The 15,343-nt window shown below is 40.2% G+C and overlaps 5 protein-coding genes across 5 annotated transcripts; 3 read left to right on the top strand and 2 right to left on the bottom strand.

The window, feature by feature from the left end:
- Nucleotides 1–84: 84 nt before the first annotated feature.
- On the bottom strand, nt 85–536 carry L201_001690 (uncharacterized protein; the record flags this gene model as incomplete). The annotated part of the gene is made up of 2 exons (XM_066217477.1): nt 85–146; nt 272–536. 2 exons carry the CDS (start codon nt 534–536, stop codon nt 85–87), a joined length of 327 nt encoding a protein of 108 aa, XP_066073574.1.
- A 415-nt stretch (nt 537–951) lies between these two features.
- Nucleotides 952–7,099, top strand: L201_001689 (uncharacterized protein; the record flags this gene model as incomplete). The annotated part of the gene is made up of 14 exons (XM_066217476.1): nt 952–1,180; nt 1,255–1,364; nt 1,456–1,577; nt 1,632–2,276; nt 2,333–2,537; nt 2,590–2,655; nt 2,706–2,894; nt 2,950–3,580; nt 3,837–4,108; nt 4,166–5,060; nt 5,112–5,394; nt 5,444–5,831; nt 5,885–5,954; nt 6,012–7,099. 14 exons carry the CDS (start codon nt 952–954, stop codon nt 7,097–7,099), a joined length of 5,193 nt encoding a protein of 1,730 aa, XP_066073573.1.
- A 610-nt stretch (nt 7,100–7,709) lies between these two features.
- L201_001688 (uncharacterized protein) lies at nt 7,710–8,536 on the top strand (the record flags this gene model as incomplete). The annotated part of the gene is made up of 2 exons (XM_066217475.1): nt 7,710–7,737; nt 7,827–8,536. 2 exons carry the CDS (start codon nt 7,710–7,712, stop codon nt 8,534–8,536), a joined length of 738 nt encoding a protein of 245 aa, XP_066073572.1.
- A 981-nt stretch (nt 8,537–9,517) lies between these two features.
- L201_001687 (uncharacterized protein) lies at nt 9,518–12,205 on the top strand (the record flags this gene model as incomplete). The annotated part of the gene is made up of 4 exons (XM_066217474.1): nt 9,518–10,277; nt 10,341–11,810; nt 11,881–11,941; nt 12,040–12,205. The coding sequence occupies 4 exons, from the start codon at nt 9,518–9,520 to the stop codon at nt 12,203–12,205; spliced, it is 2,457 nt and encodes an 818-aa protein (XP_066073571.1).
- A 591-nt stretch (nt 12,206–12,796) lies between these two features.
- On the bottom strand, nt 12,797–14,946 carry L201_001686 (uncharacterized protein; the record flags this gene model as incomplete). Its single annotated transcript, XM_066217473.1, has 6 exons — nt 12,797–13,027; nt 13,125–13,403; nt 13,496–14,269; nt 14,348–14,427; nt 14,488–14,669; nt 14,735–14,946. The coding sequence occupies 6 exons, from the start codon at nt 14,944–14,946 to the stop codon at nt 12,797–12,799; spliced, it is 1,758 nt and encodes a 585-aa protein (XP_066073570.1).
- Nucleotides 14,947–15,343: the final 397 nt, after the last annotated feature.

Below are 15,343 nucleotides of genomic sequence, written 5' to 3'. Positions count from 1 at the left end.
ATCTTATGATTATTCCCTCCGAAGCTATGATATTTTGACGTTTTGGTGAGTATTGGATATCTGTAGCTGATGTTATAATTGTATTTACGGACTTAATCCGAAGAATGGTCTACCAAGCGCACCTAAACGTTGATACCTTGCCCACGCTATTGAGGTACATTAGAATACTATTAGCTCGATTACCCAAGCGGCGTGATATTTGAAAACCGGATCCATACGCAGTTCCGGATAGGAGGATCAGAGACGATGTTTAGATGTTTCACGGACTTACCCCAATATGACCACATTCTACCAAACCATTTACCGATAGTAGGCATTATGACTATACTTAATACCACTTCAAACTGTCTTAACGATTCTTTCCATTCTTCTTGTATCATAGCTTCTATTTCAGCTTCTGTATCTGCTTGTGAGGATGTGTCTGAGTCTGAATCTACTGATGATGGGTATGAAGGTAATGAAGAAGATGTCGAAGCTGGTGACTGTGATTCACCTTTCTCTGTGGAAGACTGCTGTGATGGGAACGGTATCGGCATTTTGCGTGAGGGTGTACTGACTGAGATACAGAGCGTAGGGAGTTGGTAGTTCAGATACTGCTTTTTATCTTGAGGTCGTACTTGAGTTGTTAAGTCAGAACAAGAGAAGAGTTTGAACAAAATCCAAATAACAGCAATGACGTTTGGAATGATCGAAATGGGGGTCGTGGTGATCATGTTACTCGGACTTTTCGGTTACCTCAGATCAAGCTCGCTTCACTGTACGGTGATATCAATCAATCGGAGTGGAGGTATATATTCGATATTCATCATTTGGACCCCTAGATACCAAGACATTGATTTCTCTTTCTTACCTGGTCTCAGTAACATGAACCATAACTTACGGACAAGCAGATCAATCACATGTGCAGCATAGGGATATAAAACGTTTCCTCTTTTTCATTGCTTTTGAGCAATGCCAACTCACAATCGATATCCCCCAGGAGTAAACCCATATGCTCCTTCAACTTCCTCCAAAACCCCCTCCTCTTCTTCATCAACAAACTCAGCTTATAAAGGTCATAGAGCAAATCTACCCCCTAGGCCGAATGTACACCCTCCGAAAGTCCTACTAGATGACGTGGATATAGAAAATTTCCATCCGCCAGAATGGAGAACAGTCTTAAATTCTCGTGTGGACTTAGGTATGTTTTTCAATTATCCGCTTCGACATGCAGAAATAGGATATCTAGCTTAATGCGTTAATATGCATGGACAGGTTATCCTGACTTTTATCCCTCAAGACCTGGATTTGATCAGCCGGAAGACGTTCTGACTGAAGACAATGTTAAAAATGGGTTCTCAGGAAGAAACTTCATCGCCGTTGGGGTAAGTCAAGCGACATCAGCTTGCTAGATTACACAGCAAATTTCTCCAGTCCACGTCAAGAACGGATGCTGATATAATTTCTGTCTTTCAGGCTGAGGTTTTCTCGATGCATGGACCTATCCACAATCACTTATCATCAGGAGGTCTTAACCTGTTGCAGAATTTAGGGAAAGAATTGATAGAGAAAAGGCAGGAGATGATGCCTAAGATAGGGTAAGTGAAACCAATCTATGTGGAAATGCAGTACTGATAACCCGGAATCATTAGTGAAAGAGCATTTCGAATACCTGTAAGGGTAACATATAACGATACCAAACGACTACAATTTTTAAATGATTTGGCAAATCCTAAAGTACCTCTACATAGGCTAATGAAAACACCAGTCCCACATGGATTTAAAGGAATTGAATTACTTGATTCAATGTTTTCACCTACATTCGGACCATCTTCAACTTCTTCATCTGCTCATGGTAGAGCAGCTAGTGGGAACGCAAGTACGAAAATGCCATCTGACCCAATACCAATAGATAGAGCATTGTGGTTTATACGTGTCTTAGGATCAAATGAAATTTCCGCACATAGATCAAGAACTCAACCTCAAATACAACATCAAACCAACCCAAATACTCCTGGAGGTGTCTCTGCTCCAAGTCCAGCTGCAAATGTCGCAACACCTTCATCGACTACTACTGTAGCAAACACACCTACTTTACCGGTATCAAGTAATGATTGGTATACTCAAGAATTTACAAATACGTTTATCTCTTGGTTAAGAATTCAACTTGGTCATTTGTCTTTACCAAATACGAGTAAATCCACGGCAAAACCTGGTGTTCCACCTCAAAAGGTCACTACAGGTGTATTAGGTGATGAAAAGTTCAGAGCTAAGTGGTTGCTTAAGTGGGATTATAGGTATGTTCGGTTTCGAAGCTCGTAGTCGCTTCACCAAACTAACTAATGACTTACAGTACCCAACTGATGAGAGAACTGCATCGACGACAACTGCTTTCGACTCGTCTGTTGAGCGGCTGGTTGGCAGATTTCCTTATAATCGCCAACTTTGCTCAACTGGGGTTTCTTGCTCAACTGATAGGCGAATACCTACAAGATATGAACAAGCACACATGCAACGCTCGACATTGTGTGAGAAACGCATGCGAACAGCTCGAAGAGGTAAGCTGAAACGCCTTGTAACGAGAGCTTTCTCTGATTAGTCGCTTTGTAGATCCGATTGTCTCCAGGATCAAGCTCGTTAGGTCAGGTTGAAGCTATGCTTACTTCTATAATCAAGGTACGCTACCTCACCTATAGCGGGGAACAAAACGCTGACCACATGGGCAGTCTTTATGTGAAGCCAATACAAATGTTCTGTTGAGCCCGATTACCTGGAAACCGCATTCGGACTTACTTGCGACTATAGTACCAAATGCTGTTGTTGCAGTGAAAGAAAGAAATGAAGCTTTGCTATTCAAAATGAACCGAGACGAGAGTTCATCAAGTCCCAGGAGGCAGCAGATGGCTGAGATACAGGTCAGTCCTATGATTCTACAAATGACATGCACGGTACTAAGCGAACACTACACAGAAACTCGACTCAATCTGCGAAGATACCAACATGTTAGAACTGACTCGGTCCTTTTTCGATGGCATGTCATCAGCCAACAACACCTCACCCGATCTTACTAGACTGGAAGAAAAAATTCTGATCCTTTTGAACTGGGCTATGGGCCTCTTCCAGCTTGGCAGTCATCGACCTTATGCCGTATACACTATCCTCAAGCATTGGCACAACCAGCATGAAGAACATCAATCGAAACAAGCTAAACCTCATGTCATAGACCTTTTCCCCATACTATACAAATGGTTAGATACCTCATCCGCGGCTCAAAAGGAAGAGAATATCCAAGCTATCGGTATAACCATTGGAGAGTTGACGAGAGGAGGGATGTTTTCTTACGGTAGATATCTACAAACACTTATCGCCAAAGGTCAAACCGCTAGAACTCAAGCACCCAATCAACAGCCTTCTCACCATCTTGCATTACTAAGGGCCATGCCTATATTTGTGGAAGCTAAAGATTTAATGCATCAACGTCGAATCGCCCTCTGTGGCGATGATATCGCAAGCAGGGCGATAGATGAGGCAGAAGAAGCAGCATTGACGGAGCAATTCAGGGATGAGGTCAAGGAATTCGTGCCAGAGGTCTCTGGCTATAGTGAGTGATCCCTTATGAGGCTTTAGCTGACAGGCAGATCAATACAAAAATAGCGCGGCCTTGCGGGATGTTATCGATTACCAAGTACCTTGTTCAGCAAAGATGTCTAGATACCTTTATGTCCAGGCCAGGTTTTGGCTTGCTCCTGGCGCAGGAATATATCTTAGAGGCGATGATGGCAAATCCCCCATGAACTCATCAACCTTTTCTCGAATACTCCAAGTCTTTCGTACCTGTCGCGGATACGCTACGATAGCCGACTTCATCATGCGGGCTTTGCAGGACTCGGATGATATCGAAATTTTGGATGTTATCATTGATACTGTTAGGAGAGATGCAGATGTGTGGACCGCGATGGATGGTTGGTCACGACTCAGTGATAAATTATTGGATAGATATCACACATTGCAAACTCAGGGTAAAGAGCATATGAGAACGTTAGAATTCCTGGAACATCTGGTGGGAAAAGGAAGATTGACGGCCGACGAGGAGGATGAGGTGAAACACCTCCGATCAGAACTGCCGACAGTAAGTTAGATCAGTTCGTAGAAATATACATTCTGACCCACATCACCTCGAATTCAGGCTTCACCACGTAACGTCCCGGCAAAATTAGAGTTCAAGGAAAGTCATCACGGCCTACAACAGGTTTTATCTGCTGCCAAGGAGGAGAATGCCACTACTTTAGCACCAAAACTGTTTGTCCGACATGGCTCCTTCAGCAACTGGTCGGGATCATGGTGGAATACCATCATCGAAGTCTTGCAGCATCCTTCTTCACATTTATCCCATGATGCGGTACTCCGTACCGTGGTATCCCATGTTGTCGCTGTATGCAAACAAGCTGAGACTCACTTGGAGTCCACCGTAACTGAGTGGTTGGAAAAGCTAGCGCCCGCAGCACTTGTCGATATGTTCGGCAAACGTGCTGGAGGATTAATCACGCATTTCCTCCTGGAATTGGTCGTTCACCGATATCTCCCAACTCTAACTCTGCTAGATCACCTTGTTTACCCTGTTTGGAAATACACCTCAGCTATAATCCTCACACCTCGGCGCCGCTTAACCGTTAAACAGATTCAAGCCGTAGTCAATACCATCAACGTGTTTTCCCAGCTACTCGTCTCTCCACCATTGTCATCAACGCTGCCCCCTTCCAACCCTATCGACTCTCTCATCGTTTTAGCTTCTCGACAAGCAGTATTTTGCGGCACTTCAGTACAATCACTCATACGGCATCTCCCCTTACTCGTTGTTCTGCAAACAAGCGCTCTGCTGTCAGAAAACACTAATTTTATCATATCATCTTCACTACGCTGTCTCGCTATGACAGCTGAATTCAAGACTGCGGCCTTTAGGAATTTGAGTGTACTCAAAGACGCCTTCTTATCAACAGAATGGAGTAAATCGTCGTCTTGTCATGGCTTAGAAGCTGGAATGGAAGATACCCTAAAATTGATTATGTCAGAGAAACCGCCAAGTGAGTAAACTGTTATTTACCTATGATACCTCTCACTGATGAAGTATCCAGATATGTCTACTCCCGCTCAGAAGTCTCGTCTGTCAACGTTCGATAATACCGCTCGGTTCAGTGCCTGGAAATGGACTCGAATTGTACTGGAGATGCGGTCTGATTTCAAGGGTTTGGCCACCCGTATAGCCAAAGGAGAGGATGTCGTAGAAGCAAGGCAAACTTTGAACCGACAAGTACTAGCTACATTGGATAGAGCTACTACTGCTGATGATACGGATTTGCTCTGCGAAGCTTTCAGAGGAATGGATGGAGTCGTTACGCAAGAAGTAAGTTCTTATCGGTGAGAGTTAAAGCTAATAACTTTAGATTCTTGTGGCGGGAATAGATAGGTTATCAAATTTACTGAGTCAAGCTATTGGAGCTGAAACTCAACACCATCTCGAAGAATCGATCAAGGGGATGGAACAAATTTTAAGGATATTAGACAACACGTATGGTCAATCCGCTCAGACCGTAACGGATCATACTGTTCTCACCGCTCGACATAAATTACTAGACTTGACTACTGTGGCATTACAATCTGTTGAAAGGCAAATATCAGATAACGATCCAAATCTACATCAAGACATATCTCCGCCTCAAGCTGGTGACTTGCTGAAAATCATCATGAACCTGCTGAGGTTCATTCTAGGTCTCATGGTCATAGACGTCAACTCACCTACAATACCAAAACCGAATTTCGCCAACTTAGCCGTTTCTTTTTTCAAAGTGATGATTGTAAGCCTTGTCGCTTAAGATGTGCTGTATAATGCTGATATCATGTGACCTAGTCCGGTCCTCAGACATTCGATGTACCATTGTCTAAAACGATGTCAGATATGTTAGCGTATATTATTGATAGTAAGCCGGAGTACAACGCTTTTCACGGGATTATTACTGATACACATGTTGTATCAGGTGCACCATCGCAATCTAGATTAGCATGTCAAACAGCTTTACTTGCTGAGACTAATTCTGTTGCTGTCCAAGATGTCCTCTCAGATTTATCAATCTTATCCCAATCTTTGCCACATCTTTCACCAGTCAAACGTAGCATGGCATTGTTAGGGCCCGATTCTACCAATTTAGAAAGTAGCGGAGACGATCAAGTATTAGATTCTGCGTTAATAATGGATGATCGTAAATGGGAATTATTTGAACAAATGAATCCCTTACCTAAACAACCACTACATCAAGATTTATACTTGGTCAATAGACCTGTTAAAGACAACTCGTCAATCTCCTTATCATTGTTCAATCCTAAGATCACTAGAGATGCTCTACCGAATATGGGACATAAATGGTCAACAGAGGAAGAGGATATCATAGTAGATGAAGAAGTGAAAGAAGAAGGAGAGGCGATTGACGATGACAAGCAAAAGAGTAGTAAGGTTCAGGCGGAAAAAGATGAACAAGTCGAGGAAGAATCTAGACCATGGGAAGATTACGCTTCAGAACGTGTATTAGGTGATGATTTGAATGAATCATACTATTTAAAACAATCATCAACGTTACTATTTGATGGATCTGATGAGTTGATCAACGGTTCTAATGGAATTCCACATTCAAGTGATAGTAGTATACATGAAGTTGATGATCATGAAGATGTGAAATCTCCTCAAATCAAAAACAAAAGGAGGATGTCAACTAGGTCACTAGATAAACCAACAAAGATATCACCGATCAAAAAAGGGGCTGAAAATAAAAAAGGTATAGGATCAGGATCGAATAAAGATCCAATTTCAATTGATGAAGATTCAGATAATTCTGATGACAATTCTTCCGAGGAAGAGAAACCTTTGGCAATCAAAAAACAAAGAACTACTTCAACCTCAATATCAAACAATAGAAAATCTAGTACAAGTGGTAAAGCTCCTGCTACATCAACACAAGCAAGAAAAACAACTGGCGGGAAAACTGTAGGAAGGAAAAATACAGGTGGTAAATCTGTTAGAGGTACGGGTGGTAAAGCACCAAGAGGTAGAAGAAAATCACAAGCTGATTAACATAAGATCAGAAAATACACTTATTAAAGCATAATGTTCATATCGACTGTCTTTTAGGCATGGAGTAAGAGACTGTATAGTACATATAAAAGGGACGGTTGTATATAAGTTAGTTAACTGGAATCACCCTGCTGTATGTAAGAAATTTGACACTAGACGTCATATCGGTAAATTTATTGAAGACTTATCCTTCCTGCAATTTCTGCAATATTTGCAATTTCTTTCGCAATTGATAGCTGAGAAGGCAACTATTACAGTGCTTTGAATGTTTCACTGCTGTACTCTCCTTGGCTGGATTTCATTTATGCCTTCTACATTCTACAGAGGATTCCCATCTTTTGAGAACTTTCGAAACGATGAACCTTTCATCGTATTGAAATTTACAATGGTCTTTCCTTTGAAGATGTTGTCACTCTCCTTACTAGACTCTCTCGCGACTATATAAAGTGAAGGCGAAATTTATTTGTGTTACTTGTCAATGAACTCACAGGCTTCATAACTACATATATATATGTGAGACAGTGGAAATCATAGGATCGCTCTATTCCTTAATACTTTCCCATTGGTACAATTATAACCGTAACTTTATACTCGTAAGAAAACTCAACAAATGTCGAATAATCAGTTATCTGAACTCGGTAAGACCGACGTCCTTCTACTGCTAGTCAGAAAAATAAGTATTGACTATAAGAATATGCAATACTGATCATAGTATTTATATGATTAGGCTCCTGGGATAAAATGGAATCTGGATCCGATGATGAATTTGTAATCGTCCATAACCAGCCTGGGATCGAACACAAGGATGAAGTTGCCTCAGTCATAAGCAATAATGATGATCCTGGTGCGAACTCTTGTCTTTCAACCGGTGCTAACACCGGCGCAAAAGCTGACATCGCCACTAATACCACTGATATAGACTGGGAAAGTAGATTCCTCAAGAAAGAACAAGCAATCAGAGAGCTAATCAGCGCACTGCCCAATAAAGATGATTGGAGTCAAGAGCTATGGGATCTCTATCAACGACAACCATATCGTGATCTGACTGGTTGGAGTCCAGCGGACATCGCTACTTATAGAAGACTACCCCAACCTTTTCTCTCAGATGTCGACGTACGAGAAAAATCAAATAGTAATACGCAGATTGAAAGAGTTGTCAAATATTATCGATCAACATTGCTGGATGATCCTAATTCATATTTTTCAAATGATGATGATCAAATCGATCCAATAGTTAAAAAGCATCAAAGACTTGGCCGAGCTAGAGCAATGATTGACGGGGAGAGGGATGATGAAAAGTTTTATGATAGCTGTACCGATGAAGAAGGAACACATTGGTCTGCTCAGGATTTATACCTTGATTTACCTCAAAAAGTTAAAGAAAAGAAAGAACACAAGAGAAGAAGACCGGAGCTTTATCTAGATGAATCAGAGTAGACCAAAGGTCTGCTGTGAAGTTGGGATCATATAGTATTGAGTAGCTGCCAAGGGTTTGCATACCATACCGACTTGTTTGGTATGAAAGCTTCAAGTTTGTGTTGGATACGATATACTACGATTTGACTAGGCATTGCACTATCATGCATCATTTTAAACGCATACGTATAGTCAGGATTTATAACGAACAAAGATGGCATTCCGTCTTAAGACTGCGCTAAAATGTTAAATGCCACTTCCGGAATCAAATCACACCTCAACCACATGTTTTAACCCTTAAAACATAGCGGGATAAGCTTAGATGGGTGGCGAGATTATAGATTACACTTTACATACTTTGGTTATTCTCGGTTCAGATCGTTATGCGGGTATGAGTACATTTCTTGGCTTTCAACCTTCAGGTCCAGACTCCATCTTCGGCTTACCAGATCACTTCCGCAGCTATCTCTGAATCCTGCTATCATTGATCACAAATATCATACTGTATAGTACGAATACTGTAAGATTGACCAAAACAATCATAGCGATTAGTCAAAACAATAGCGAAATCCTCAATAAACAGCAGGGATTCAATTCGGGAAAGGATAGCTTTGATAGCCTGGACCCGAAATATCGATTCTTCACGGTTGATCGAGTGGAGATCATAATATAGCTGTACATTGAAGACATCAGCTTTTTAGAATTCGATAAGACCACGACATACGAGGGATACTTCAGAAATCAAGTCAATTAGCAAAACTCAGCACCCCACAGAACAGTAAAGCTTACGGGGAAATCACGAGTAACAGACCTCCTTTCATCGTTGTACAAGTTACTTACCCTTTACCATTCAACCACACATCTCAACGTTTCATACATCTTCCCTTCATCCAACATCAACCGTCTCAGACATTCCCTGTCATCGCATTAAAACTCGAAGGGTTTCATTCACTTGTTTTCTGCAACTTCACCTTAGGTAAAAATCGGTTCCATTACCGTGTTATGCAATCGACATCGACAACATCAGAAATCCCATTTGACACCTTAATATCATCAACACCAGAAAACAATCAAGATAGCTCTTCAGGAAGTACAGATTCAATCACAGAGAGAATTCTCAAAACACCTTCGATATTTTATAGAAATATCTTACAACCTATACCAAGACCAATTAGTATTAGTAATCCATTGAACATAAACATAAGGAAATTATTGACGCAACCTCAACCAAATACTGAACAACCTAGCTCTTCGAAAACTTCTGTACAGTTTCAGAAACAAAAACAAATCTTAATAGATAACGAACTAACTGTTGGATCATCAAGTAAACAACATATACGTGAGAGATCGACAACACCTGAACATCATCATCAACCTATTATAGGTGGAAGTTCAACTTCAACTTCTATAATGTCGTACCAACAAGACCCATGGCGTGGAGGTAGAATGCCTTCACCACAACCTACACCAAATCCGAACGACGGTCATACAGGTAATAATGATTCAGGTTATTCAACAATTTTATTGATTTTCATTCCTGTAATGGTGGTTGTTTTAACTGTGTTACTTGGTTTAGTGGTATTTTTAGTTGCTGTACTTTATATGAGAAGGAGGAAAAGTATCAGATTAACGGAAGATGGTGGACCTCTCGATTTGTCCAAATCCGACGGAGTAATTGGTGAAGGCGGATTGGAAGGTGTAGAATCTAGATGGATGGAAACCCTTGATCCAGATGTCAAAGAGGCTTACAAACGAGCAAAAGGTGAGTAAGGTATCTGTACTATCGGAAATCCCATATACTCATTACGCGACATCTTTCGTTCAGATTGGCAACATCAATATCGACCCGCATCAGTCCCCACCGATATCACGCTTTCGCAGTTTTTGTCTATACAAGAAAAAGGTGTCTCAGCTTGGTCGTTTGAGCCGGATTATGAGGACAATTTATCTTTATACGTACAGTCACGTACGGAAATCACATTTTTAGCCGATGGACCTGGTATGCCTGCAAGAGAAGGTGGTGGAAATTCAGTCATGGCAAATCTACCATTACCAAAACTGAATGAAGTATATTACTGGGAAGTCAAGATGTACGATAAACCTGCAACAACGGAAATAGCAATTGGATTAGCGACAAAGCCATATCCATCATTCAGATTACCTGGTTGGAATAAATACTCAGTAGCATATTTCGCTAGTGATGGATTCAAATCACATAATTATCCATTTACAGCCTCATCATATGGACCATCATTAAATGAAGGTGATGTTTTAGGTGTAGGATATAAGCCTAGAACAGGAACTGTCTTCTTCACTAGAAATGGTAGAAAATTAGATGATGCTTATACAGGATTACAAAGATTGAATTTATTCCCTACTGTGGGTGCGAATGGACCATGTACTATACATGTCAATTTAGGTCAAGCTGGATTTGTATTTATAGAAGCAAATGTCAAAAAATGGGGTTTAGCACCTATGGTTGGTACTTTAGCTCCGCCACCTGCATATGGCTCAGAAAGAGGTTCAATTTTATTGGATGCAGGTTATGGTACACCACATTCAAATAATAACGTACATCAATCAAATTTAGGTGGTGTAAATGCTCTATTGGAAGCTGCCAGATCAAGACATAGTAATAGTCATCATTTCGCTACCAGTCATAATAGTAATCAAAATCAATTAGGTACTTCAGCCGGATCATCTTCCATCTCTTCCTCAATCAATTCAACAGGATCAGGAAATAGAAGGAATAGAACTCCAAGAAGATCAAGACAAACTATGAATAATTCAAATATAGCCGCTGGATCATCTGTACCTGTAAATCCGAGTCCGTTAAGAGAGGCTAATGAAGCTGGACCTGGACCATCAACATCACGATCAAGGCGTGCGTTTGGTCAACAACAACAACAACAACCAGATGATCAGACGCCCTTGTTAACTTCAGACAATGATGAGAACGAAGAAACCAATTCTTCAGAAGAAGGAGATTCAGACGACGCGCAACCGAGATTTGGTGATCGAGAGTCATCACCAATTGAACACAATCCACCTACACCAAATTTATTAGATATTTCAATGCATTCTCTAAGGAATAATGGTCAATATTTTGAAGGTAGATATAACAATAATAATAATAGACAGAATAATGAAGATGAAGGTAATGGTTCAGGTTCGGGTGAAAGTGATTCAACCGCAAGACCAAGTAGATTGACTTTGGGTAGAAATGGATCAACAATAAATAATACTAGTCCACCTCCACCTGGTTATGCTCCGTTAGATCCACATGTTTACGCTGGTGAGTGTCAATATTACCTTTTTTTCTATTCAATACACAATGCTGATAGAGTGGTTCACTTCATAAATAGCTGGTTTACCAGGTGATTTACCCGAAGAAATGGTGAATCAAGCTATTGCAGCTATGAGCGGGTAAGCTTTTTTGACTCGCATCACAACCGTCGCCCTTTGCATCTGATCTGCCGGAAAGTAACTCTGTTCTGATTTCCACTTTTTCTGTCTCTGTTTAGCGACGCAAACATAACTCCAGCTCAAATCCAAGCCGCTGCTCAAGCTGTTGCTGCCCAAGCGCAAGCTAGTGCTCAAGCCATCGCAACTGCTTTTGGTAATGCCAATACAAGCACTAACTCTAGACCAACTCAAAGCATGTTCCAATGGTTTAGACAAAGGTTGTGAACGAAATTTTGTCTCCCTCTGTAGGAATTATTTCGCATAAAATCCAATCTAAATTAGCATTAATACATGATCACAGTCTGAAATCACAATTCTTTTCATCCGTCATCCGTCATTCGTTATAATTTGTTGTTTTCTTATAACATGTTTCAAACTTCTTTGAAAGAAACAGTTTTGTATACTTATTCAGTCAATAATCATTCATTGCTCCCCGATTGTAATAAAAAGCCATATATTGTATGCAAGGTCCTTTAGAATCACAACAATGAAGCACATATCGTAAGGTATTGTTCGTTCCCCTTATGTTGAATCATAGATGTACTATACACCAGTGAGAATGCAATGGAACATAACTTGCGAGCATTCTATCGCATCCATTACTGTCACGAGTTTGACAGTGTAACATGGTATCTATCTCGATTTGGTCGGTCTGAGCCTGTCTCGCATGCATAAATACTTGTTAAGGTGATATGCACAAAACATATATTCCATTATAGTGCATAGGTGTCTAAGAGTTCCTTTGATCTTCATCTAAACTAATCTGATCCATCAAGAAGAACAAGTTTCAATGAATGGATAAAATGGTTAATCGTCCTATTCTTCATCTGTATCTTCATCTTCACCGCCTTCAACAACGACAACACCACCACCTTTCTTAATTTCACCTAGTTCTCTACCATGTTTCCTTAATCTATCACCGAAAGCTTTTCTTGCACCTGCATTTGAAGCCACATCCCATACTTGTAAAGTAGCTTTTGATCCTGCTGCTGCTAATGTTAATGGTGTCTCTGCATCTGGTGACCATCTTGCAGTGAATATTTTACCCTATGATAGTAAGCAAAATTAGCATATCTTTATCATTTCATCGTTTTTTTTTTGCGGTCGAGATGACAGGATCTGTGAGAGTCTTCTATCCACTTACCAATCCTAAATCTCTTGAAGTAGCCAAACTGATCTCTCTCTTTCTACCTTGTACACCTTCAGTTTCTTCATCCAATACATTCCAAATTTTTACAATTCTATCCATACCACCAGTAGCTATACATCCTCTGATATGTGGATTTATATCTAATGCTGAAGCTGCACCATCATGTGCTGATAAAGTATATTTAGGTTGAGCGGTAGATAAATTGTTAGATCCTTTTGATGATGAAAGTGTTCTTGAATCGTATGCTAAGATAAGACCGTTTTCAAGAGATACCTAATACAAGGAATGTCCAGTCCGATCAGTAAAATAGCTCAATCATTGATGAACAAACAGAGGAAAACGAATGGTGTCGAATTTGAACTTACAAAGAAAGAAGTTGGTTCCCATGGATCCCATCTTATGCATTCAACATCACTTACAACTTGAGTACCTATAGAATCATCTGAAGATCTTGAATCCCAAACTTTTACTATCCTATCCCAACCAGCAGATAATACAGCTTTATCTAAACCATTTGATGAAGATTTATTCCATTCTACACCTTGAACTTTTTCACCTTTATGTATTTTATTCCAAGATTTTAATGAAGGCATAGGTGATTCTCTTGTTAAATCCCATAATTTTATCGTACCATCTGCTGAACCAGATAATAATAAATTTCTATGATTTTTCGTCCATGATAATGATAGAACAGGTTGCGTATGATATTCATCTTGTGCTAAAGGCTGTACCATTTGTTTTCTCTTCTTTTTCCCAGTACCTAATGGTTTAGCTTCTGGTTTTTCTAATGATGGTGATGGTCCTAATATTGCTTGTGGATATAATCCATCAACTAAATCAGCATCCCAAATTTCGATCGATGGATCAAATGATCCAACAGCTACATAACTTCCTGATCCTGCTGATGATGAGGAGTCGTTGGCATTTGAAGATGATGATCCACCTGAAGGGAAATCTAACCATTCTACACATAATGGGAAAGTAGGTAACATCAAATCATGATGAGCGTATAAGTTTTCGTCAGAATCGGCATATACATGGAAATCAAGTGATGAAAGGTCGGAAGTGGTTCGTGCGGTAATGATGATATTATCAGTTGGTAAAAGGGAGAGTTCTTCTCGTTCAGCTTCATCGTCGTCCTAAGATAGAAGTTTTCAACATAAGTACAAATGCTAATTGAGTTTTGGGCTTGTAATGTTCAAACGGCGCAAACCTACTTCTTTTAGTGTTATATATGGATCATCGTTATTGTCTCTATAGTAAGATAAACCTTTTACATTTGCGAATGCCCCCATAGCTATATGTTGATTGAGTAATCAGCTGAGTTACGTTCTTTCATGAATGATTTTCAGCTTACCAACACCCTTTGACTCCTCATTATCGTACTCATCCATTTTAAAGGCAGAAAGATCACTTGGATCATGAGGTTTTGTAGGTTCTTTAGGTTCAGCATCCATACTGACATCATCATCATCATCCCCGTTGGCTTCTTCTGCTTCCTCGTCATCTGATCCGGATCCGCTTCCATCTTCATCAACACTAATTCAACGTATGAGCAGTGTTAGTGAGAACAGTGACAGGCTACATGCTGATCATAGACTCACTCTTCCCAGTCTTCACCTGCACCCTCCCCGTCCCCCTCCTCTTCACTAACATCCATACCTTCCATCTCTTGACGTAATTTCTCCAATACACCTGGTCCACCAAGTTTACCTACTCTTTCTAATTCACTATCATCTAGATTATATCTTTTTGGTTCTGCTGATGATTTCCCTCTTGGGACCCATACAAGGGCTGATATCAATGTACCGGACATTGTTATATTATAGCTAGCTAGCTTGAGCTGTTTAATATTTATGAATAATCTATTTGTATATCAACAAAAAATGCCATCAGATATGGTTAATAAATTTCAAAATTATTCTGACCTGTGTGGACCTGAAAATGATAAAATCTCAAAAATAATCTTTTGCTGTTGAAACATGATGATCTCACGTGGCAATGTCGTAATAAAAGTCAGTAATATAAACAGTTTGATTATTTTACGAGCAATTTAATGTATTTATCCCAAGATGAGATGTGGGGTCCCCTTGTTGATAGTGAATGATAGATGATGAAACACCTGCGACTGAGGATTGAGGATTGAGGATGAGGATTGAGAGAATCAAGTGGTATACACATTTGTAGCAGATCATGAGGAATAACATACAGTC

This window comes from Kwoniella dendrophila, chromosome 2, assembly GCF_036810415.1.
Source record: "Kwoniella dendrophila CBS 6074 chromosome 2, complete sequence".
NCBI lineage: Eukaryota > Fungi > Basidiomycota > Tremellomycetes > Tremellales > Cryptococcaceae > Kwoniella > Kwoniella dendrophila.
This window is presented reverse-complemented; position numbering and strand designations above follow the sequence as displayed.